The 26,369-nt window shown below is 39.8% G+C and overlaps 1 protein-coding gene across 3 annotated transcripts in view; it reads left to right on the top strand.

Annotated features, from left to right (window-relative positions):
* The first annotated feature begins 7,559 nt into the window (after positions 1-7,559).
* NCOA5 (nuclear receptor coactivator 5) overlaps positions 7,560-26,369 on the top strand; it is a 28,413-nt gene continuing 9,603 nt past the window's right edge. The window contains exons 1-2 of one of the 3 annotated variants that reach the window (XM_036902118.2): positions 7,560-8,063; positions 18,773-18,839. In XM_036902118.2, coding sequence (XP_036758013.1) covers positions 18,802-18,839 — 38 coding nt within the window. In that variant the 5' untranslated portion in view covers positions 7,560-8,063; positions 18,773-18,801. The remainder of the gene's footprint in view (positions 8,064-18,772; positions 18,840-26,369) is intronic. The other 2 variants (XM_036902120.2, XM_036902119.2) reach the window with 2 other exon arrangements.

Genomic DNA, 26,369 nt, shown 5'->3' with positions numbered 1-26,369 from the left:
CAGATCTTTCCTGTTCGAGATATATATGAAACATACTTTATTACCAACCAAAAAATTAGCCATGGTCCCATCCCAAATTAAATCGATGTTTTTACTTATACATGTCACTTTTTGTCCTTGCCCATATGTACCTTCAGATTTTTCTTTCCTGAGGATATTGAAGATACATTTCCTATTTTCCTATAACATTAAATCATATGTACTATTTCCTTTGGTAAATATCTAGAATATTTTTTCTTTATCTTTCCACCCTCCTCCCTATAGCAGCCTGGTAGTTATCCTACATATTTAAGGGTGTTTCTTCATTTCATAAGAAAACGAATCTTTATATTTTCTGAAATCACTTTTCTCACTTAACAATATATGGTGAAATCATTCCAGGCTAGTAGACACAGATCTGACATCCTTTTTTTAAGAAATAACTATGTGGTACTCCCTGATTTGGATTTATCACCATTGATTCAGCCACTCCTCTACGGCCACAAGAGCATGTTTAGCACTTGAGAGTGTCAAGACTGATGTGCCAGGGTTAATGCCCGTGGGAGCAGCCTTCTACCAATGACAGACAAGGAGTTGGCAGATCAATACCTCAGTTCCTTCATCCCCTGGGGAGAGTACTCGGAGATGTATGTTCTAAGACACCACCTCCCCAGTCAAGATGAAGTCCCAGTTTCCCGCAGTGTAACCTGCTCAGTAGCCCACCCTATAATGACTTCCTTCCCTCCCTGTTTCACTTCCCCACACCCCCTGTCGGTGCTTCCTGGGGTCATCTTCCAAATACAGTCGTTGCACTAAGGTCCTTGTCTCAGTTTCTATTTCTGGGAAAATCCAACTAAGACACCTTGATTGCAGATGACAGACTAGTGGCAGGAAGCAGTGTACTTTAGTGGTTGGGAGTGTGGTCTCTGAAATTAGAAGCCTGGGTCCAAAGCCTGGTTCTGCTCCAGACTGTGTGGCTCCTCCTCTGTACAATGACCTAACAGCTCACATTGGTTATTATAAGGATAAAATTTACTATGTCATTTTCTCATAATATTCAGTAAAAATTGCATTAATCATTCATATTAGAAAACTGCACCCTAGAGAGTACATGTAGCTTGGCTGAGGTCACACGGGAACCTGGGACTCATTCCCAGTTTAGAAGACTAGTCTTCTGTCTCCCCCTAACCCTAACCCTATTACAGTCTTGGGGTCCACTTGTCCTGGATGGTGAATACTCCTAGATTTATAGGCGGAATTGGATGTTTGTCAGTGCTGTCCAACAGAACTAACTGTGATGATGGAAACATTCTAAACCACCATCCAAGATGATAGCCACTGGCTACCTGTGCCTATTAAACACCTGGAATGTGGTTAGTACAACCAAGGAAGTGCATTTTTTTTTAAATTGCAGAAGAGTAAAGATGATTTACTCTTAATCTATAGAATAAATAGGGTAGCTAGTAGCTAGCATATTAGCTCAGGGCTAGAGAATGGGGGTTGGGCAAGGGTGGGAGGAATCTTAGATCTTTTCTTCCCCCCATTCTCTCTCCTCCTGTTGCCTCTCCCAGTCGCAGCTATTCAGCACCCTCTTGAGAGCGCTCTCTGCCTTTCCCTCCTCTGTACCTGCTAGGTTCTAGGGAAGGAAGCAGCAGGAACAGTGGTAGTTGTATTCTCATACACCCAGCAAGGTGAAACAGACTCCTTTGTGATCCCCGTGTTGAAAGACAAGACAAATACCTGCTATAAATACAGCTGAATAAAGACGCTTTTCTAGATGGCTTCCATTGTTCCCTGTTCCCTCATAGTGTTCACACTGAGATAATTTCCAGCTTCTCAGATCCTCAATGGTTATAAAATTTACCATTACCTCATTTTCATTTCATTAGATTTACAGGTCACAGGACTACTTTGATCCTTGCCAAGTTCACCTTTAATGGTTTCAAAATAATGGTTCTTTCCGCTTCAGCATGAGCCCGGTACAGAATTTCCTACTTGTGAATTCTTTTATCTCCTGCTTCCTACTTTTAACTCTCTGTCTAGACAATAGCGGCTAATGGAGTTTTCCAAGTGCCAGTGTGTATTTCACATCCACAAAGATGTGCCCTGCACCACTCTGTAACCCCAGAGCAAAAGCAGTGAAAGTAGTCATTTCTTTCCAAACTGTCTAATACTGATGGATGGAATGGAAAGATCTGCCTGAGTCATATGTCTGATAAGCCATCAGCTCTCCCAGGCTACATTTCCATGGCACCTTTAATTAACTCCACAGGGCACGGTGGGACATGTGGCTCTGGAGCCTGACAAACATAGGTTTGAACCCTATGTTGCTTAACTGTGAGAAAAAATAGCTTAACCGCATTTAAGTGTCAATTTCCTCATCTGTTAAGTGGAGAATGGGAAACTCACTGTGCAAGGTAGTGGAAGGACTAAGAGGATTTACGTGGGACACAGGATACTGAAGTCATTAAAAACATGAACTCCATCAATAGCACACTGCTCTGTGACCTAGGGTAATTTGCCCACCTTTCTAAGCCTCAATTTTCTAATCTACTAAATAGGGGTAGTAATAATACGACCTCTTAGGGTGTTGAGAGGATTGATTAAGGAGATATTACTTATAGACTATGTAGAATATATATATGTAAAGATAAGAGATATATGTATAATATATAAATACATATTTATATACTATACACACACACACACACACATATATATATATATTCCTCAGACTTTGAGTGACTGACTCAAAGAAAATACTCCCCTCTTACCAGGCCCTGAGAAGAGCTTCTCATCCTAGTCATTGGCTACTTTGTGTAGAGCAGGATTCTCATCTGGAGAAGCCTATGAACCCATCTCAGAAAAATATTTGTAAATGCAAAAAATATGATAGAGTTACAAAGAAAACCAATTATATTGAAATGTAGTCATCAAAATATTAAAAAGACAAATGCATGATATAGCACTGAAAGTGCTTCTTTATTAATGGATTAAATAATAAAATCTAGTGGGAAGTGTAAAATTTCCATAATCTCAAAGTAATGATGAGAGCAAATGATAAGTCAAGACATCCGCAATAACTATAATGTAATACGAAATATCTGTGATTTCTGTTGGAGACAATGTAGCAGGCTCTGCTAATATTGTTTGTTGCCTACACTCATAATTGAAAGAAATGCTTACTTGCAATTAGAAGTAAATGAAAATAAAGAAGTGGGTTTTTCTCATCCAAGTTTATGAATCCCTGGTTAAGGGCCCCTGCTTTATAAATATATTTAACACCCCTTTATCCTCAGCTGCAGGTCCAAAGTCACGGTTTAGGAAGTAACCCGAAAATTCCCCTCACATCCCATTACATGGCCTCCGATTGGAAAAGTAATTTCAAGACAGAAGCACACAGTCCTACAAGAGTGAGCAACAGGCTGATGAACTGCCACCAGCTAGATGTGTTGAACAGTATGAGGCAGGCACTGTTCTAAGTGTTTTACACATGCTAATTCAGCAAGCATTCACAGTAATCCTTTGAGATAGGTCCTGTTACTGTTTTACAAAGAGGGAAAACTGAGGCACCAAGAGGTTAGGCAACATGCCCAAGGTCACACAGCTAGTAAATGGTGGAGCCAGGATCTAGACCCAAGAAGTGGAATCCATGGTCTTTGCTCCTGGCTACTATGCTGTGCTATCTCTACACTCTGAGTGGGGAGAGGGAGTGAGATTTAAATCAAAACCTTCAGGAAGAATAGGGTTCATTAAAGAGGCAGCAGAGAAAGGAGGAGGGCTGAGAGAGATATAGGAAATGGACTGGGAGAATATTTTAAGCAAAGAGAATGGGAGGTACGAAGGCCCTGAGGTGGAAAGCATGTGATAAATGTAGGGCCCAAAACAATACCAGTGGGGTTGCAGGTTGGAAAGCAAGCAGGACAGTGGTGCAAAATAAGGCTGGACAGCAGAAAGTTTCCAAGCTTTGCAGGGCCTTGAAGGCAGCTTTTTGTTATTCTAAGAACAATGGGAAGTGACAATCAGATTTGTATATAAAAATACCACTCTAGCTATAGAAGAGAAAGAATTGAAGGGAAGAAAAAGTGGAAGCAAGGAGCCTACTTTGGAGGCAAGTGAAGTGGTCCAAGCTAGGAGTGTTGATAGCTTAGCTAGGTAGTGGCCAGGGGTACACAGAGAAGTAGAAAGTTGAGAAAGATTTGCAGGAAAGGATCTGGCATACTGAATGTGGGGGCAAGGGATAACTCTGTGACAGACTCTATTTTCCAAAAATGGCCATAGCTATATCCCCCATCCATGTGCTCTTCTTACAGTGGGACCTTACTATCCCTTCTACCAAAAGGTGAGGCCTGTGTTCCTTCTTGAATCTGGCCAGCCTAATGACTTACCTGACTTCTGAGGCTATGTCACAGAAGGCAATATAGCTCCTGCCTGGTTCTTTCAGCCACTCTCTCAGAGCCCTGAGCTCTACGTGAGCAGCATTAACTGCTCTGAGGCTGCCATGCTGTGAGGAAGTTCAGACTAGGCCATGCGAAAAGGCTGTGGAGAGGCCCTGAGACTATGTGGAGAAAGAGATGTGTGGTCAGCCTCAACCTTCTCCAGGCCCCTGCTGTTCCAGCCCCAGCCACTGTCTGACTAACTCTGAACCAGAACTGCCAAACCAAGCCCCTCCTGAAGTCCTGATACCCAGAAACTATAAACAAGAATAAAATGGCTGCTTTACATCACTAGGTTTTGAATCTGGAATACTCATCCTTCAGATTTTATCTCTACTGACTTGGCCAGTTATCCAGTTCTAACACTCAGTTTGAGTGATTTGTGAGGGCCCCCAAAACATGGTATATGGCTTTTAGATATGTTATCTCTGCAGTTTAATTACCCAGACCACTGGCTTGTAAACCTGGGAGAGGTTTTTTTAAAAAATATAGATTCTTAAATTCTACCCTAGAGTTAATGAATCATAATCTCCAAGAAACAGTGAACCAGAATCTCCAAGAAACAGTAAGCAGCTGAAATGTTCTAATCTCTGACATTATCCCTAACCATTTTTACAGTTATTATAGTTTATTTCGGTACCCCAACACATGTAGGCAAATTAGGAGATGGAACCTTTGAGAGGTTCAAATGAGAAGGGCCTTGATCATCTGAGTAGCCCAAACAAGATTCACTTACTTATATCAGAGATAATTTGCTTTAAATGTTTTCACAAGTATATTTCACATGGCTCTGGAAATAAGATAGCTAAACATGTTCTTCTAGAGGAACAATAATCCAAACAGTGTGAATTGCCCTCAAAAGAAACAGAGATATTATGGAAATAATGACTAGCCCTGAATTTAATCCTCCTACTAAAACAAATGTTGTATGATAAAGAAGAGATACATCAAGGGTTTGGGGGTGTTATGTGGTGTTGAGATAGCTTGGATAAAGAGGGAATCTATTATATTTACCTGTGATAACATATAAAAAAATCTATTTTGGATTAAATATGTAGTTATTAAAAGGGGAAAATAGATCATAGTAAAATTAGAAAAGGAAAATATGTAAGTTTTCTTAAGGGAAGAATGTCAAAGGCAAAAATGGGCTGTTTCCTTAGGATGGCTAGCACTGAAAAGACTAAGAACAACAAATGCTGGCAAGGATGCAGAGAAAGGGGAACCCTCCTACACTGCTGGTGGGAATGTAAACTAGTTCAACCATTGTGGAAAGCAATATGGAGGTTCCTCAAAAAACTAAAAATAGAAATACCATTTGACCTGGGAATTCCAATCCTAGGAATTTACCCAAAGAATACAAGTTCTCAGATTCAAAAAGATATATGCACCCCTATGTTTATTGCAGCACTATTTACAATAGCCAAGATATGGAAGCAACCTAAGTGTCCATCAGTAGATGAATGGATAAAAAAGATGTGGTACATATATACAATGGAATACTATTCAGCCATAAGAAAGAATAAATCCTACCATTTGCAACAACATGGATAGAGCTGGAGGATATTATGCTCAATGAAATAAGCCAGGCGGAGAAAGACAAGTGCTAAATGATTTCCCTCATTTGTGGAGTATAACAAGGAAGCAAAACTGAAGGAACAAAACAGCAGCAGACTCAGAGACTCCAAGAAGGAACTAGTGGTTGCCAAAGGGGAGGGGTGTGGGAGGGCAGGTGGGGAAGGAGGGAGAAGGGGATTGAGGAGTATTATGTTTAGTACACATGGTTGGGGAGGACACGGAGAAGACAGTGTAGCGCAGAGAAGGCAAATAGTGAATCTGTGGCATCTTGCTACACTGATGGACAGTGACTGCAATGGGGTATGCAGAGGGTTCTAGTCAAAGAAAATTACTGGCTGAGAGGACACAGAATCACTTGTGCATTTCCTGCCAAAACTAAATAACCTGAATCTAACAATGAAGAAACATCAGACAATCCCCAGTGAAAGACATTCTTTAAAATAAATGGCCTGTACTCTTCAGAAATGTTGAGGTTATAAAAGACAAAGAAAGACTGAAGAACTGTTGCAGATTGACAGAGACCAAGGCAACCTGCAAACGAAAGGCAGCATGGAACCCTGAACTGGATACTGCACCAGAAAAGAAACAACTGTTTTTTTGCTCTAAAAAGCATCAGTAGGACAATTGGTGAAACTCAAATAAAGCCTGTAGATTATGAAATACAGAGAAAGAGAAAGACACAGAGAGACAGAGAGAGTTATAAAGAGATCAAGATAATAAGCTCAACATTTGGAAAATCGGGGTAAAGGACATTCAGAAATCCTTTGTACTATTTTTTGGAACTTTTCTGTAATACTGAGATGATTTGAAAATTTTAAAAATATTTTTTAAAACCTTGAAGTCTAGAGCCAGAGTGTTTCATTATGTGCATCCATATTCCTTACTTCTTACCTTCAAATATTTATCTGTTTGCAATTACACACTTAAGTGTGATTATTCAACTAGTTCTATCTCTCCGCTAGATAGTAATCTCCAAGACAGCTGAGACAGGTCTGCATTTGCTCAAGACAGTGCCTCACAAGTAGGTGTATAACAAATCTTAGGGCCACTTAGTAGGTGCATAATGAACATTCAATGAGTAAATGAGTGAAGAAGAAGGCAAATGAGTGTATGTCAAAGAAATCTGACTTCCCATAGAGTTCAAATTCCACAGCCACTATTTTTACTTGGCATGCACTACTCACAAGGAGAAACACTACACCCCACGGGGTCTGAGGTATTTCCTAACCAATAAAAGAGCCTACCTGATTCATATAGTGATAGCTGTGATTGATAGATTAATATTTACAATTGTGCAAGTACATTCCATTTCCTATGACATAGTCTATAGATTAAATGAATAACACATTTTACATGCATCCCAGTTAACAGTTACAGCCTATGAAATTTATTTTTGACATTGAATGAATATTCCAGGAAAAAAAACAACTCAAGAAGAACCTGTAACTGTATCACGAGAAGCCTCTTGCCTCTTTAGTTAGTGAAACTAATAGGTACACAGCCTATTAAAATGTAAATTTAAATAAAACATTACCTCTACCTCTCTGTTCCTTGTGATCCAGAGGTTACAGGCATTTATACCATTTTCCAATACATATTTAGGTGTGTTGTTTTCTGTTTAGTTTCATGCAAAACTAAAAGTATTTTAGGATTTAAATGACATATTTCCACAGTTAGAGAGGAAGGAAGGCACTCTGAAAATTAAAGAAAGGAGAAGTCCTGTGGGATGTGGAAGACCAGGCCTAGGACCCATCCTCAGCCGGGACGCCGTTACTAGGCAACCCCTCGCGGTCCCAACTGCCAAGGGAGCGCCACTTCCCCGCCCACATTGCCAAGGAGATCGACGCTCCAACCCAGCCCTGCCGTAAACCCGCAAGCTCATGCGACATTGCCGCGCCTGACGCTGCGTGCGCGCTCTCTGCCGCCACTCTTCGCCGCGGCCGCCATTGCCTCGTGCCCGCGCCGGTCGGTTGGTGGCGCCTTTGTCCTACGGAGGGCAGGTGTGCTGAGGTGGAGGCGCCAGCAGCGTGCCTGAGGCGAAGGAGCGGCCGGGAGCCCGCCGCGCTGGTAGCGGTGAGTGCCGGGAAGCGGTGGCCGTCCGCCGAGGCCGGGGATTGACAGTCAGGCACTTGAGGGGGGCCTGAGCCGGATGGAGGCTGAGGCGGGAGGGCCCGCTCACCGCGCGGCCGCGACTCCTCTCTGAGTGCGCGCGGAGTTGCGCATGCCCGGTACGGGGCGCGGCCTCCTCGGACTCCGGTAAAACCCAGGCCCTGCCAGCCGGGAGGCCAGTGGTGGTCTCAGGTCTTGCGGGGCTGCCCTGCAGCCGTGTGTCTGTGCGCGAACTATCGGCTGTCGGCCATAGTTCTCAAGGTTTCTCTGTAGGGTAGGGCTGTACACTACGCGTCCCCTTCTCGACATGGTGAAGTCTCTCGTCTTCAGCAAGTCGGTGGCGCACTCGGGATTCGAACCCGGGCCAAGAAGGTGCGTCTCACCGGGCATTCTCTTGGTGTACAGCGCCGCGCGGCGAACCGAGCGCCGTCCCCCATCGCCGCCGCCTCGCGGCCCCTTGCGGCCCCTTGACAGCATTCTCGAGGCGTCTCCTTGTCATGTGACACCCCCACCCATTTTTAAACGCGGATCCCGGGCCCAGACCACGGGGAAAGAAACTGTGCCCGAGGTTACCCTGGAAATTAGCGACTGAGCCAGCGCCCCAACCTGCTGGCTCTTCTGCCTCTCGACCCAGGGCACTTTTTCTATCCCCGACAAACCGCCTGGGGCTTTTTTAAGGACGACGTTTCCCAAATTGCAGTCTCTCGCGTTGCATCTTTATGTCTGTGTAACATATGTACTACTATTATTTACCGAATGTTAATTTTTTTCTTTAAACAGACTCGCTTTTTTTCTCTTTACATTTGTTTAAGGTGGAAACGTAAATCACAAACCGTATAATGGAAAGCCAGTTAATTTTCTAATTCTCATAAAAAAAATAAATACCTGTCTATTAAAATAAACAGTGCGTCCTTGTTCCTCCTGCAATTATTCTGCGTTCCATGCTTTGGGAAACGCTGCCCTAGGAGTATGAGGTTAAGTGGTCCTTTTGGCTTTCGCTCTGTGCACGGAATTTTTACCTGAAGCATAGCAGTTCCATGAAATGCCCCGAGGTCTTCGGGAATGATAAAATTATAAGCTTTCTTGTTGTAAACTGTTGACATTATTGATTTACAAGTGATAGTTCCAGGGAACTTCGGGAACTGTCCGCTCAAGGGCACCCAGTGTGCCTCCTCAAGTTTTCTTGTAGCATTGTGGTATCGTAGCCGCCTGACAATTAACAAAAAAGATATTTCTGATGGAGCCGTTTTGCTTTTTGACAACTCTAGGTTTAATGTGTTCTTTGTTAAGTCAGTCTGGGTATGAAAACTAACTTGCGTTGACTTTTCAAATCAGTAAAGTGCAAATTTTTGCACTGTGAGTTGTTGGATATCACTTGGCTATTTGTTAAGGTCAGTTTCTTCATTCTGGTTTCTTTGCGTTTTTTATCTGTCACCCTTTAGATATTATTTGAGACCTCTGACAGAATCTTTTAACCTTAAACATAGAAACTGATTTTCCTCGTAGAATGTGCTGGATAAACCATATTCCAATGCCCAGTGAAAAATATTCTAGGTGTAAGGTTGTTCAATGTCGCATGCCTGTGAACACCACACAAATTAATTTAGAATTTAACAGTCTATTCTATATGTAGTCTGTCCATAAACTATTTTTGTATGTGAGAGAGCAGATCTGCTCTAATTGAAAAGAAACTCAAAAGTCAGCTCAGGCCATTCAAGGGTTTTTTTCCTCAAAGTCTGTGTAAAAAAAAATCCGTATTTCTTGGGGTTACTTTGGTATAAGCCCAATGCAGAACTTCCATAAGGCAAAGGTAATTTTTTTCACATTTCTAAGCAGCAGTCCTGGGTAGAGAAGAAATGAGAATTTAATCAAGAGTTAATTTCAGAACTTGGCAAATAGAGCCTTATCTACCAATACTCAAAAGCTAAGAATAAACACCTTTTGGAAAGACTTTTGAAGTCGGATGAGAAAGGGTTGCCTGATGGCCTGCAACTTCCTTTTAAGTAACTATTGCAAGCATTCCATCTCTATGGCCTGCAGATGGCAGTGCCTTTGTGTGGCTTGTTACTACTGTGAAAAATACTGGGATTCAGTTGTGTGTTTTAAGAATGGAAGAAAGCCTTTGGAGGAAATATATTTAATATTCTATTCCCTTATTTCATTGTTTGTTTTTTATTCCCAGGGGTGAAGAATGAAACTAGGTCATGCTATCTTCTATCTTACTTTCTTTTTCACTCCCCACATGAAGAACGAAGCTATTCTTAATTTCTCTATAAATCTTCGTGGTAGTGATAGCGTACAATCAGCGATGTATATGGTTACAAAGCAGGTTTACAAGTACCAGCTCATTTGTTGCTACCAAATGTGCAATAGGTAAACTGGTATTTTTATTATAACTTTCTGCATATGAGGAAATAATGGCTCAGAAAGGTTAGATTTCTTGCCCAAATTACACATTTAATTGAACATATTCAAGATATTGAAGATAAAAGATTTCATGGTCAAGCAAAATTGGGAAACGTTGAGGTGTTCTTACTCCGGAACTTCTCAGAGTCTTTAAAATGCTAAACGTGTGCAAGAGAGGAATGTCCAAAAGAGGAAGATATCCTGATGCCTTTCTCTCACAATTCTCCCCTGAACATCTTCAGGTACTAGTGTTTCCTAAACCTGACTACTCTTTCTGCTAGTCTGTTTATCATTGGACCTTTTGATTTACTAATGATTACCGTGTCTCTTTGAGACAAGTGCTTTAAACTCACTTCAGCATTTTTGTGCCAAAACCTTTGTCCTGCAAACAGCATACACACTTGTCTAGGTTACTCACCTTAAGCAGAGTTAAAATAAACTATCAAGAAGTTAAAAGGACAGTAACCAACAGTAAATTACCCTTTTTGTTACTCTCATTAATGAGAGGCATTAATGAAAGGACCAGGGCAAGGCCACTATCTGAAGCAGCAGCACATTAGGGAGATTTGAAGAACAGGAAGTACTGACAGGTAAATATATACCATTAGCATGCCTGCTGCTTTTTTAAATGGTGGTTTTATTACTACCAGATACGATATATGTAGGGATGGTCATTTTCATTCTTTAGCCTATCACTAAAAAGTAAAAGATATATTAGGTCAATTGGACCAGTTACCTTTATGTTAACAAAATAATTCCCCTCAAGGAATCAGAACTCCTCCAGACTGTAAGACTGTTTTCCCTTTGTCTCATGTTCAGAACAATATATAAATAATAATCTATAAAATATCTTGAGTGGTTCTCTGGTTTGGATCTGTAATGATTAAATTATTGAAGATTAGATTGATTCTGCAGCTAGTGAGCAAGCTTCACAGAATTTTGAATTATAACTAATTTGGCTTTAAGTGATTATACTTATGCAGTTGTAGGTTGAGATAGTAATAACATATTTAAGTCAAAGATGATACAAGACATTTATTTTTAATCTCTCTTCAAGAATTACTTTTGATATCCAAAAGGAAAAACATGATTTTCATTCAGTTTTAAAACTTGGGGTTATGAACATGTATCTGAAACTTGCAGGCTTTGGGAAATTTATATTAGGATAGCATTGGAGTCACTAGAATAACTTGTTGGAAATACAGATCCTTGGATACAGCTCCCCAGCCCCACTCCCAACTGATTAGTTGCTGGAGGTGGGGGCTAGGGAATCTGCCTTTCAGAAACCACCCCTGCAATTTTTGTGTACATTAAAATTTTGAGAACCCCTGATTTAAGGCTTTATGAAATGAGTTTTCACTGTAAATAGAAAGTTGAAGCAGATTATAGTACCAATCTGTTCATATCCTAGATTACTCATAGGAATTGACAACTCTGGTTTATGGTTGGGTTTACGTTAATAGATTGGTTTTAAGCAGAACCTTAATGTAACTATAAAGTGTTTTTTTACTTCATATTTGGAGCTAGAGGTATAGGAGTATTTAGAATATCTGGATTTTTCAGCATTTTAATTCTTTTCATTCACAAAAGTGGGATACTTTCACCTTCTTGGGAACAAAGAAAGCAGACCTACCAAGATTCCATGGTCTGCTTATTACCTTTAGATTTGCTCTACGTAGCTCTTAGGGGTGCAGATGTGAAATTATGTGTGGCCTTTTTCTCTTCTTGCAAAGAGTTGATTTTATTATAAAAACAAAATGCCTCAGAAGAAGCAGGAGTTCTGGCTTCTGCCAGCAAAACAGTACTGACAGCTCTAGTTTGCAGAACTGAGAGAGAATTTTAGTTGGCAGTTTGCTCATTATTAGCCAAAGAGGTGGATAACATGCTATCAGAAAGTGGCAAGCTCAGTGCTTATTTTCCCTGCCATTTTATAACTAGGTAATTAGAGACAGAAGCTTAAATTTTCAGGATTTTAAAAATATGATCAGATGAAATTGAAGAGAAGTGGTGGACTGCACACTCCCCTTGTGGGGTTGGGTGGGGGGTTTAGAGGGAATGACCTTATAATTGGATATTATTACTATTGCCTTTAGCACTATGGAAACTTTGATTGATGATTGCAGTTCTTTGGAGGTAGCTGTGTGATGGTTTCTATATTGTTTTTGGGGATTGAACTTTTACATATTAGCCATTGTCATGACATAGTTTTTGAAACAGATTATTTCCTCTTAAACACAGGAGTTTAGAAAGGTTTATAAACAGAGCACCTAAGTATATGATAGGTCATAACTCTCAAATAATCTGCCAAGAATCACCCAAGGAACTTGTTAAAGTAGAGATTCCTAGGCTTCATCCTCGGATCCTTAAAAGTTTGAGACAGGTCCTAGGAATCTGATTTTAAACCGTCTTCTCAGGTTTTATATATATATATATAAATGAGGAGAGAATAATCAGTTTTTTAATGGGTATGTAGAGATTTAGTTTTGCAAGATGAAAAAAGTTCTTTAGAGATGGAATATACTTAACACTACTGAACTGAACACTTGAAAATGGTTAAGATGATAAATTGTATGTTGTGTGTTTACCACAAGTAAATTCTTTTTTAAAGATAATAGAAAAAATAAGAAAGGGTGGTTTGTTTATTTCTTCCTGAGCAATGCATTGAACTAATAGATTGTTGGCTAATAATTATTGACTCCTCTGGCCACCAGTTCATTTTATATCCCTTTATTGAAAGTAAGATCATGACTTTTTAAATACTTTTCTCTCACCTGTTCCCCTCAGTGTCAAACAAATAATCCTTGAAGAACATTACTGTAATGTAAGGGTTAAGACATTCCCCCTTTTTGGATAAGATACATACAGTAAGCCTTCATTAATTTGGCTTCACTCTGTTTATGGTAGTTCACTTGATAGCCTCCTTATAGGCCCTCTTGCCACCAATTACTTCACTTTCCATAGCAAAGTTTTTAGTGATCCAGCCTACCTCTGGCTTTCATCTGTAATTCCTCTTTCTTTTTCTCCTCCTGTCCTCTCATTCCTTACACTAAACTTCCACTGGCATTTCTAATTTATGTCCTTCACATCATTCTTTTTTCTTTGCACATGCAGGAATGGCTTCCCTATTTCTCATAAACTACTCATCATTCAGGACTCAGTTTAAATGTTACTTTTAGGCCTTGTTCCTTGCTTCTTCCTCCCACCCTCTGCCCCCTATTCCCAGTCTTCTCTCTACCCTGCTCCTCTCCCCTGCCACACACATATGCAAAGTTAGGCCTTCATTATTTCTGCCATAATCCCACTTTAGGTTATATCTCGATTACCTGTGTACATGGTGCCTCTGTCCTTTATTAAACAGTAAATTCCTTTAGAAACTAGCGTTGTTCCACATCTAAGGCTTAAGTACAGTGTGACACATAATAGGCATAGAAACATTTAATGTGCTGATTATAAACCATCCTTTCCAAGTTCATTAATTTAGTTCTCAAAGAATCTCTACTTGTACAGTTTATTTGAAATTTTGCCAGTTTTAAATCTGTATTTTAAATTTTTTGTAGCTCAGACTTTTTTACTAATTTAGATTAGCTCAACCTTTGTGAATCCAAATTAGTTTTTCCTCTTAGCTGAAATTTTCCTTAAACCAACATAACTAACACGGGTAAAATATCCATTTTATCAGGTTCAGAGAAATCAAGTGACTTGACTAACCACCTGCTGCCTCTGCCAAATAGGAGTAAAGCTCAGATTTGCTGATCCCAGCCAAGTACTCTTTTCTCCAAAGAAGTAAAAAGGGTAGGAAATTAAGTGTTGGTGGAGAATGTTTGTCTAAAGAATTGAAGTGAATAGAATGTCAGTAGAAAGAGCCAGAAATATTGTAGTTTGAGGTGATTCAAATTGAATGATAATTGAATAAGTAGGTCCTACTCTATTGGGTGTCTGGGGCATTTAAACTTGGAGTGACTAGCATAGACTGGGCCTTTTCCAGATTTCATTAGCATTTGATCAGGGAGTCCTAGTAAGAGTGTTCAAAATGGAAACCATGCCTTTCACTCCCTATTGGAGGCAGCGGCAAGCATTAATACGTAAGTACTGTGGTGTCAGATAGGGTTTGAGTCCTAGCTCTGGCTCCTTATCGTTGTGTGACTTCAGATAAGTCCCTTAAATTCTGCTAAACCTCATTCTTCAAATAGAGATCATAATAGTACGTAACTCCAAGAGTTACAGAAAGGATTGGACGAGATAATGTGTATCATGTTCTTAGTACAGGCTCTGGGACAAAGTAAGCATTCAGTAGATATAAGTTATCATCATTTCCCACATTCCTGTTCCCAGGAATAAGATTCTAGTACAGTTAAAGATATAATAATTATTTTAATTAGAGAAGGAAGGAGAAAGTTAAACATAAAGAATGCATGTTTTCAAAGATTGATTTATCAAGAGCAAGCAGAGCATTCTCTTATCCCCTGGTCATTACAGTATACTTGTTATACCTGATATTACAATATACCATCGAAGTCATCTTCATAAATAGAGTTTAAATGAGGAGTCCTGTCCTTTCCCCTCTCAATTTGAAGAGTTTAATGTGATACCCACTGCCCTGTCAAAGCCTTTTGGGGAGCTTTATTTCATTTGTAGTCACTCATTGAAGTTGTATATGCTTTGCACTCTTTCAGCAGCTGATGGTGGTACTGTCACTAGGTGCTGTTTCATACTGCAGTTGTTCCAAATAGTCCTCATCGTTTTCCATTGCAATAGCCTGTGATGAAATTGGTTTTAAGGTGAAAAAGGTTTTTTTATGGTGGTACAATTAAAAAATAGAGCTTAGCAGTTCTTGGTACTATGAATGAAACGTGCATTTTTATTTATAGCATTATCCAAGGACCCTTGTGTGAACTCTGTCTGGCATATTAGTCTAAAATAAAATTGTAAATTAGGCATTGTGTCTTTCTTTGGGAGTTTTTTACCCCATTCTTTTAAAACAGCTCTGAGACTTCCTATATAATATGTTTTCTAGATTATTTTCCATTTTTTTCCTTTTCTGTAAATCCCTTCAGTTGGTGTATTTTTTTCTTGTCTAAAAATCCTTATCTTAGAAGTGATTTTTAACTGCTTTTAGAAGACCACTTAGAATTGATAAATATTCAGGCCAGGGTTAAGCACCTTGTGGTGATTTTGAATGGCATTCACATTGCTAACATAATTAATAGTGTATAGAAGTGCCAGACAAGCTGGGGTGGAAGGGACACTAAAAGACTGACTTTTGGTCATAGGGCATTTGACCAGAATAAAATAACAAGAGGAGAAAGAATCATCATTTCTGTCTTTTTTCTATGCAGAGAAGGCATTCCACCTCTCCCTGGAGACTCAAAAGTTGCCACTGCCTTCTTGTTGCTTAAATTCTCTCCAATTATGTTTACCCACCTAGTGTCAAGAAAGGTCTCCAAACTGTCTTTTCATCTCTTTTCCCTTTATGTTAACATTATTTCTGTTTCCTTGGTGTAGATTATATATATCTGTAAGGATTTAGGAAGAAAATAATCTGACTCAACTAATTAATAGAAAAGCTCCCTTTACCAGTCCCAATATTTGCATTTTCAAAGAGAAACCTGTTCAAATGAACCTCTAACCTCCGATTGGGTTTTCAGTTGTGTGACAAAAACTGGATGGGGCAAGTTTCTTTTCTTGACTCTTTAATAAAAAATCTTTGCTATACTCATCAGCTCCCTGAAGTTATTTATACTTGGGTAGCCTCTCTATTCTAAGTGTATTTCTGAACTCATGGGTTTTCCAAAAGTTCTTGTGCATGTACGTTAGAATTTTTGTGCATGGGGATTGTTGATAAGGAGTTTTGTTTTCATAACTCTTACTGAAGCAGCCCATCTCCACCAACCCTACCCTAACGTGAGCAGTCCTCTTTGATGGCAGTGAGATTAACACAAATTTCCAAGTCACATTTTCTCTATATCTCGGAGGCTTAAGAACTCTTGAATAGGGTTGTATGAACAAATAATCAACATACCACAGTAAAAGTTTGCCAACCCCTAAAATTAAGAAAATGGTTTGAGAGTTTTCTTTTTTTACAGAAGAAACATAAGCCACAGTATCAAAGTATAATTTCTTTGGACAACTCGATGGAAATAGATGCTAAGAGGCAAATTGCAATCAAAATGGCTTAGAGATATGATCTTGAATTTTAAAATAATCTTTAATAATTGCAAAACTTTCACCAACTTCACAGTAAAATATGTACCTCCTTCAATCTAACTGGAACCAGTTTTGCCCCAAAGGTGGTATATAATACAAGACTACTTTGATCTCTTTAGTCCTGTATGTAGGTGCTCAAAGAATTGGACATAGTTACACAGTCCTTTTCATATGATGAGGGTAAATTATATACCATCAATAGAAACTTACCAATTAAAATAATACCTTATGTTCTGTACTCTCACCTAAGTGTTTGCCAGGTCAAGTTAATCTTCAGATAAGTTTTCTTCACTCACAAGACCATTTGATAATATATGGATCCTTCTGGGAGATATGGTACTTATTTTAAAGAAATCTTCACACCATCACCACCCCCAGCATATTCCAGAGATACTTTGAAAACTAATGAAGTAATCAAAGACATTACATTTCTCTGTGAATCATAGTCACCCTTTATTAGAAAGCAGTACAAAGTAAATGAGCAGACTAGGTCAATAGGCCCTTCTAAACCTGAACTGATATTCTTCACAATTACATATGAAAGAACTAGATACTTCTATAATTAGGCTTTCATTATGTAATACGTAATTCAGACATTAGTGAACTTTAAGGGTTGTAAATTGTGAAAGTGCTATGTGCAGTACAGAAGCCATGGTCAGGAATTTCTGGCCAAGTCCTGTATAGAAAATATTCGCTGAGTTTTTAAAAATAAGGATTATAGCTTGTGACTGCTTTGTTGAAAAAGTAAGAAGCAATTTATAGAGAATATGCTTCTCTATTTAGATTTATGTTACCTTTAGTTTTGTCAAAATCCAATCTTCTAGGCATAATACTTTTGACTTAAAATGGAATTGAAGATCATTGTCACTGGAACAGCAATTGAAAAGTTGACAACACAGCAGGGTAAAGTCTCTACCAAACCTCTTAAGTTCTTTGTGACTGTGGTCTTTCACATGATGGGACTCCAGTTAGAATTTTAAAAATACATAAATACTATTTCAAAGCACTCTGATTGTGAGTACTTAATGCCATTTAATGTCATTAGATACACTATTAATCTCTTAATATGGAACAAGGGGAACAAAACTGCGCTTGTAGCAGGAAGCTGTTTTATTTCTTCAACTCAAGTATGAAAGCTTTAATGCATTTAAGTCATATAAAAATTGTCAGGTCTTTGGGGATAGATTGGGACATTTCTTTAGTTCATCATTTCTTACTTATATGTGGGTTTTTTTTATTGTTCGCTTCAATTCATGAAAAGCAGGTTTGTTTTGATTTTCACAAGCAGGCTTCATCTGCACAAACTGGCTTTTCTCTAAGTTTGTTTGATTTTACTGTTCTCCCTTACCTAGTTGTGGATGGCCAGACTTATGTAATGAAAAAGTCTTAAAAGGAGTGTTTCATTACCTAACCCAACTATACTAAATGCCAATTCTTATTCCTAGTTACTTATCTGTGAGGGTTATAGGTGTTAACATGTCATATACATTATTTAGAAAAAAATTAATCAATTTCTTTCCTACATCTCATTCTGGAAGATTCTGTCCAATGGAATGCAGCACAAGGCACACCTAAGAGGAGGCCCTACTTCATGGAGTATTAGAAGTTCTAAGAGCAGAGTCCAGCTATTGCTTCTTTGTAACATAAAGTGGAATTTTTGCCGTTGCTTTTCTAAAAGTCTCTCCTTTTCTTTCTCCCACTCTCCTCCCCTCAAAAAAGAATCTTACAGCTGACTCTCCAAGAGTTAGAAGAAAACCTCTTCCCCTTTTGGAGGGAGCAGGTATTAGGTTTAGGATTTGGCAGAGTGTTGAAGCATCGATGTAATCAGTTCTATACAAATTATGTGTTACTTAGAAAACCGAGGGACATTCCTTACCAAGCCATGTCAATGTACTGCTGTAACTTAATAAAATTTGCCCAAGTGACAGTGTGTCTGCTGAATGGATTTTCTTACACCATCTGGTTGTCATTGTAGTTTTTTGTTGTTGCTTTCATTTGAAATGTGCTGATGATCTTGTTTTTATTCCGTAGCATTGAACAGATGGGTTGATTATTCTTTTCAGATATTAATAAGGCAGCGGAAAGAAGAAATATGAATACGGCTCCATCAAGACCCAGCCCCACACGAAGGTAAAGTACCCTGAAGCAGTGAGTTACCTTGGGAGAGTTGGGCTCTGGGGAGTTAAGCCCAGCTTCATACATCAAGGGTCTTTTCTTCCCCCCAACAAATCAGAAACGCTCAAGCAAACAATAAGAACATGAACCTTGTGTGAAGGGCCTTGCTGCTTTTTTTAAACATACATCAGGAGATGCAGAGGAAGCTTTGTGTTTTCGGTGGCAAACCCAGCAAGTTCAGCTTGCAACATGAGTTGCAGGCAATTGGAAGAGGATAAACCTCTGTCTGTCCCCAGCTCACGTGTCAGTGGGAGCCTCCACAGCGGAGGAATGCCCCAGGGTCGTTGGTGTATGCCATGCTGCACAGCAGCGGGTAGCAGAGATTCAACTCTTCATTCCAAATGGCTGCCAGTCCAGATGTTAACCCAGGTTTACGGGAAGTGCTGCTTGAGAGATTGCTGCCATGCCTGTGCTACAGATCCCCTGTTTGCTCGCATGCTTGGGTTACCTACTGAGGGAAAATAAAAAGGGCAAAAACACTCCACCTCTCAGAAGTCTCCCTTTTTCTTAGCTCTCCTGGAAATGAAAGGCATTTCCCCAGTATGTTCTTTCTTCAAGTATATACAAAAGAGATAGTCCTGATGTGTACTCTCAAAATATGCATTAAATTGATTCCTTTTCTCAAAGAAGAGCCTTATTAATGTTACCATTTACACCAAAGATGAGTATATTGTATCCATGCTGGCCCCATAGCAGTGTGCAAGTGTATGCAGTATGTGCAGTTATGTGTGGAATGCAAGCAGATAAACGATGTATTTAATATCTGGTGTTTCTTCATAGCCTATGGATACTTGTGGATTTTGCCTTTGCCCCGAAGTAAAAATGCCAGTTTTCCACAGTAAACTACATACATGAGCTACATACCACAGTAAACTACATTTCCTACAATGAACTGAACACTGCTGGTACAAAGAAAACTAGTCTGTACTAGTAGTTCCACAGGTCACCCAGGGATGTACTGAACTAACCGAGCACTTACACATAACAGAGCTGTCTGCTTTGGGACAAGAACACCAATTTTTTTGTTACCCACTTATAGGAAAAAACTGCTGCTATAGTTTGGTGTATATGCCTCTACTTAAATGTGAAGCATGGGTGTTTTCTAAGCTACCAGGAATAGATGACATGTCTGCTCTGCAGAATTTTAGCAGACTCTAGGGGCCAGGTAATGGTGCTGATTCAGTTGGATTATTTGAGTGCTCTTACCTGTGCAGAGGAGTGGACTCTGACACTACAACTGCAGCTACACTGCAGCTGTCAGGTGGATTCCCTGCCATCCATGGTCTCACTGTACAAATGAGCATATATGTTGGTATTCTGCCTGTTCTCTCTAACACCATAAGGAATCCTTGCAGCTTGCAGGGATTAATTTTTGTTGATTGATTTTTGTGGGTATGTGTATCCTGAAGAGCATAAAATAAATCCTGCAGAACTTCAACAGTTCCATGTAATGTCTGTCCATTATGCTGCATTTAACCATGCTGCAGATGTTGAGCAGTCCCATCTGTGTTGCTCCTCTTTGCCCCAGTAAACATGGACTACAGCTGGCTAAAAGTTTGCATCTAATGGACAGAAATATGGGGCTCCCATTGGAAGCCATGGTTGCCAAATGGCTTGAAAGGAGAAAGTATCCAGTTTCCAAGGAGCTCTAATGTAATGTGCTTCTGAACTAGGTAGCTTACCAGAAGGAGTATGCAGTTGCTAACTATAAAGACACTGACTCCACTAATAAAACCCCTTCCCCCTTCCCCACCATCTCTGTTGTTCCAGTGATGCTTTGATCTCTGGAAAATGTTGCCTATGTGTTTCCACAGGAGACAAAAAAACAGGGCACATTGTAGAATACAGAGTAGTTCTGTTTGTGCTATGGATTGAGAATAATATCTTATGTCATCCTCCTATTAATGATACCTAACCAAATGCTTTTAACATTTCCAGTTGACCATAGGTATTCAGCAAACCTTGGCAATGTTGGAGAAATAACCAACTTCCCTGGTTGGAATCCTGTGTTTCCATTGCCATGGCATTAAATTAAAAAGATTAGTTTCATCCCAACCTGAAGTACAATTCCATCATTGCATCTATAATGGAAGACATAGCTTTATGTTATTTTTCTTCTTTAAGTAATAGCACCCCCCAAAAAAAAACATAAATAACATTGGGGGAAGCCTTTTAAAATGTTATCCTTACCAGATAACATAAATATAAGCATATTGCCGCTTCTTTTTATGCCTTATAAAATACCATCTTCCTCAGAAATAAATTCTAAAATGAAGTCGTTTGGAATCTAAATAGGACAGTAGCTTGCTGCTTTATTTACAGTCAATAGAGAAGACGGCTCGGCTAATACAGATTCCATTAAGAATCAGTCTTCCCCTTGGTGATCTGTCCCTAACTGGGTTTCTCAGCGTGTTATTTAACATGATGAAGTTTCATTCAGTCATCTTTAACAAGGTTCAGAGAAGAGGTATATTCACATTAGTAAAATCTGTTCTGAGTCCCATCTAAAGCCTGAGCAGAGAGTCGTAGTCTTTTACCTTTAAAAACAAAAATTCTAAAACCCTAAAGCCAAACAAATTGAACATTATATTCAAAATAGAGCACTAACATTTTGATCATTACCCCTATTGTGCAGTATCTCTTAAGATACACCAATAGGGCAGAAATAAAATTCAGTAAGTAGTCAAATGAATGCAGTAAGTGGGTGAGTGGTTGGTGAGCCTGGAAGGAGCTAATCATTTCTCAGGGTAAACACTGGGTAGCACTCTCTTTGAGTGCAAGCTTCCAGTCAAAAGCCTTGAAGTAATTCGAAAAGTATACCAGTATATTGACAACACCAAACTGCCTTCTTTTGGCAACCCTAATGATTTTATGTGTCCCCCATCATAGGGAATATATAGTTCACAGAAAAAAGCACTGTACCTCTGGCAAATATTTCCCTTGAATTGTACCTTTCTTGAGGTGTTCAGTGCTGCTACTTTTAATAAAATTGTTTTTAAGCTTGCTGGCAGGACCTTTGTAACACCTTGTATTGCTGGACTTTAACCTTGAGTGTCAAAACACTTAGGTATCTGGAGTTTTCACACACAGGATTATCACCTCTTCAAATGTCTCTGTAAGCCACAGTTCTGCTGGCATTGCTCTCTGTTCAGTAATATGCCTCCCTAATGACTCCAGCTGTCAGTGTGTGATTCTGACAGTACTGGCCCAGCCAAGCACAGAACTGTGCATGAGGGATCCCTGCTCTGGATCGAATTGCGGCCTGAATTCTCATCATTTAACCCTTGGACCACTTCGCTGGACTTCTTTGAGTATATTGTATGGTTACCATGCAGGTTGTTTAGCATTGGTGCTGGGCATTAGTCCTTAACTTCTTCAAAGACTGGACCACGATTCTGGTTGTACCTCGAGATGTTCTCAATTTCCATCTTCCGTTCAACACAATGGCAAGCCGGGTCTTGGAGCATACTCTATGCAGATGTGGCCTCCAAGTGAGACTCTGTATTTCCTCAACTTTCCCGTATGACTGAAAGAAGAGCAAATAGAATTAACTTGGCAACACCAGAAGCTCTGCAGAGAATTTTCCCCATGCATTTATGAAGGATGTTAGACCTGTTGCCTATTTGGTGAAAGTCATCAGGGATTGGTTCATCAGAAGTAACCTAGCTATAGACAAGTTTCTTACATGACCTGAGATGATTTCTACCTGTCCACAGTGTGGGTGTGTGACAGCTGTAGGTCTAGGTGGTCTTCACAATTGAAGGTTCCAGCCTGTGATTGCCTCTGCCCTTAACACTTAAAGAGGAACTGTCGGTTCTCAGCAAGTGCCACATCAACCAACACGGAAGCTGTATTTGTGCTTGAGCAAATCATCAGCCTGCTTCTTAGGGAGAAACATGGGCACTTAGAAAATTTGGATCTGTGAGGTGTGATACCTCATTGCACCCCATATCCTTCCTACCTGCACCTAATGGCAAAATTCTGCGCAAGTCTGTTGTATTTCTTTGATTTCTAACAGCATGAAGCCATTGCACAGCAGCCAGTCATTTAGGTAATGATATTTGTGTACAATACCTGTGACAGAACACAAGTATGAAGAGCAGATGAAGGATTATTTTCAGGAGCAAAAATAAGACTGGCCCTCCTAAGGCACATATGCCATCCAGTGAGCAGAAAGGAAGAAAGAATATGCTGACAAGAGGACAGAGACCTTCCTCCCTGACCTTCTGTGCAGCCAAGGCCAAAGAACACCGTCTTGGGCTTGAGGTTTCAGTCTCTGACTGCAGACAAGCTCAAAGTCCATCATAGTCTTCCAAGATGATCATCTATCAGTTCTTACTCTGCACCCTCACAAATGCCTAGAGCTCTAAACACCCCTTTTGTCCCCAGGAAGAGGAGCAGTTCTAACCAGAAGTACATCACTTGCCGTCTGAGCCATGGCTTTTCCCTTCACCCATCCTTCCCCTACTTCTCAGTTGTTTCCAAATAATATGACTATCTTTCTCTCAAGGCAAAGAGCAGTTGGCTTTATTTTCCCCCTGCTGAATAGATGAGGAATTTATAACAGAATTTTAAGTGTTTGTCACCTCCCGTCAGTTTGTGGACTCCAGTGCTGAAATTTGTTGTTTGTTTTTAGCTTCTAGTGACCTAGAACCTGAGGGTACACTGCAATTTGGTCTCCAGTTAAACACCTCTGGTGCCATGGGATGATACTGTGAACCTTATTATGCTCCAGAAACTTGCTTCTAACCCACTTGTTATCTGAGGTCAGGCGTCTCATTCAGTGGGCTTCCTCCTTATGGCATTCTAAATCCTGCACACTGTACCACCCTTTCGTTAAGCTGGTTCTTGTTTTGAGAAAGATATTGAGGCCAGCAGCAGGAGTTACTTTGTTCTGGGTAGTTCTTTGTTTAGGTCCTAAAGTGACCCAAAGGGTTTTTTGTTTTGTTTTTGCCTCCAGAAAGAGCAGCAGTCTGCCATACTGCTCATCTTTTGGAGAAAGAAAAATAGCTTTGCCTTTTCACTTTGCAGAATTATCTTCTCTGTCCCTACTGCCACCACTCCCTTGGTTATTTTCCCCCTTGTGATTATCATCTCTTCTACATTTTTACCCAGAAGGCAGTTGAGGGGGGAATTAGTTTTGTTGCACATGGATTTTAAATTTGTCGAGAAAAGAAGGGGGAAGGGAGGGCTTACCTTCTCATACTAGAAGCATGAACCCAGACTTTGGGAGTCTAGGGTTATTGTCAACCTCCAGGGATGGACTCCGACAGGTAAGTTGTGTATTTCAGTGGATTCAAAAGAATGAGAACCAATGTGACATATATAATTATCCTAAGGCTGTGAACAAGGTGCTGTGACATGGTGTTCTTATCTGTATCACCACCTCCATTTCCACCAGCCTAAGGCTTTGTGTGAGGTCTGTGGTCTGTCAGATTCATGATCTCTCTTAGCCCTGATTGCCAAGAACACTTGAAAACTGATTCCACCTTTAATGACTACTTCTAACTGCTCCCCAAGGCAGGCTTATCTGCTGATCATTAATCCAAAAATACTTTACAGTTGTCTCCTCCCATTGGATCCTGAGTGTTTGCCCACATTATATAGATCAGATGCTACACATGTTAGGAGAATTATAAGACATAATAAGAAAAATCAAAGTAATAACGTTGGGTAGTCTGCACTATTGTAATAGGAAAAATGTTTAGCTCTCCTCATTTAAACTCTCTGGTCTCCCCATACGTTTGTTCCCACAAATCAGGAGTACTTGTGAGCCTTAAAATATGAGACGGAGTTTTTATAGAAGCAGAATTGGGCATTTAAATTGTTTCTTCTGTGCCCATGTGGATGAAGTGAAAGGTTTTCTACCAAGCTGCATCATGATGAGTGCCTAATATGTGTAGTCATTGTAGGTGATAAAAGCATAAATAAAAAATGGTGCTTGCTCTTAAGAGGCTTACAGTTTAGTCGAGTAATTCAGTTCATTAAATAATGAACTCTGCTGTGTCCTAGGGATCCAAAGCCTTCAAGAAAGCTTTCTATTAAGTAGGGAAGCCATTAAACAAATAATTACAGAACAGTGTGGTGAGGTAATAGAAATATGTACATAACCAAGATTCGTTTAGCATATTCATGGAGCATCTGCTGTATTGCCAGACATTATAAACCTACGGAGTGGATTTGTAGGAGGGAGTCAGATTGATAGTCCTTACCCTCATGGATTTGCAGTCGAGTAAGGCAAACAGACATTAAACAAGTAAATAGATATGTCAAATTGTGACAAATGACAAGGAAAAACAAAGTGCTGTGAGAAAATGTGGCCAGGATATAGGGGTAGAAGATAAACTTTTAAACTGACAGAATCCAGGAGTAAAAAATACATGGGCATGTAGAAAATGAGCACATATCCATTCCTGCTGTTCGAGTTAGAGGCATTAGGAAAAACCCGACTAGTTACCGAAAGGCCGGAGTGGCAAGAGCAGTGAACTAGGGCGAGGGTGATAAGAGGCTGGAGAAAACAGGAACCAAGACTATGCAGGCCCTTACTAGCCTTACTGCAGATTTTGGGTTGAATTCTAAATACTGTGGGAAACCAGTGAAGAGTTTTCCATATTTAAAAGATTAATCTGGAGAAAGAAAAGAGGCAAAAGCAGAAAAAACTACTTTAGAAAGCCCTTGCTGTCGTTTTGAAGGAGAGAATTTTGGGTTGGCCTTCATTGGTAGCAGTGGAGGTAAAGAAAGATGGGCAGAATAACAGTTTCAAAGGAAGAATGAAAATTGGGGAATGTGATTGGAGGGCTGGATGGGGCTTTAAGTAAAGGATGACATCCAGTTTCCTGGTTTGAGCAACTGAGTAGGTGAATGTGCCGTTTATTAAGATGGAAAGGACTGGAGGAGGAGCGTATTTGTTGGGGAAGATCAAGAGTTCAGGGCAGGTTTTCTGGAGGAGGTAATTCTTAAAGTGGGTCAAACAAGAAGATACTGTTTAAAAAATATATATATATCAGATAAAGATGAGTAATAGAAATGGCACTTATTAGTGCTCTAAGTTGAGCAAGAAGAGAAACCAGCAATTACTAGGAAGATTAATGAAGATTTCTTAGAAGGTATGGGACATGAACTTGCCTGTGAGGATCTCTTAGGTGATAACTTGGATTAATGCAGGGGAAGTATTCCAAATTGAAAAAAACATGTACAGGAATACTGAGACAAATATGTCATGTGAGTTAAGTCATAAGAACAACTTGAGTAGAACTGAGGAGATTGAATTAGGAAATCGGGGAGAGAGAATAGTTGGAAAGGGGCCAGATTTGTTAAGAAGGGGTGTCCATAGTGTAATAGTCCAGCTGCAGCTGGTAATAAGTGGAAATTTGGATGGTTAATTTGGTATTTATGTTTTAAATGAATTGAAATCTGGAAGTTTGGGTTTTGTTTTTTGTTTTTTTTTATCTTGGTGCCAGTGTAGAAATAAGGATTTAGATTGAA

The sequence above is a fragment of the Manis pentadactyla genome, chromosome 5 (assembly GCF_030020395.1).
Source record: "Manis pentadactyla isolate mManPen7 chromosome 5, mManPen7.hap1, whole genome shotgun sequence".
Lineage (NCBI taxonomy): Eukaryota > Metazoa > Chordata > Mammalia > Pholidota > Manidae > Manis > Manis pentadactyla.
This window is presented reverse-complemented; position numbering and strand designations above follow the sequence as displayed.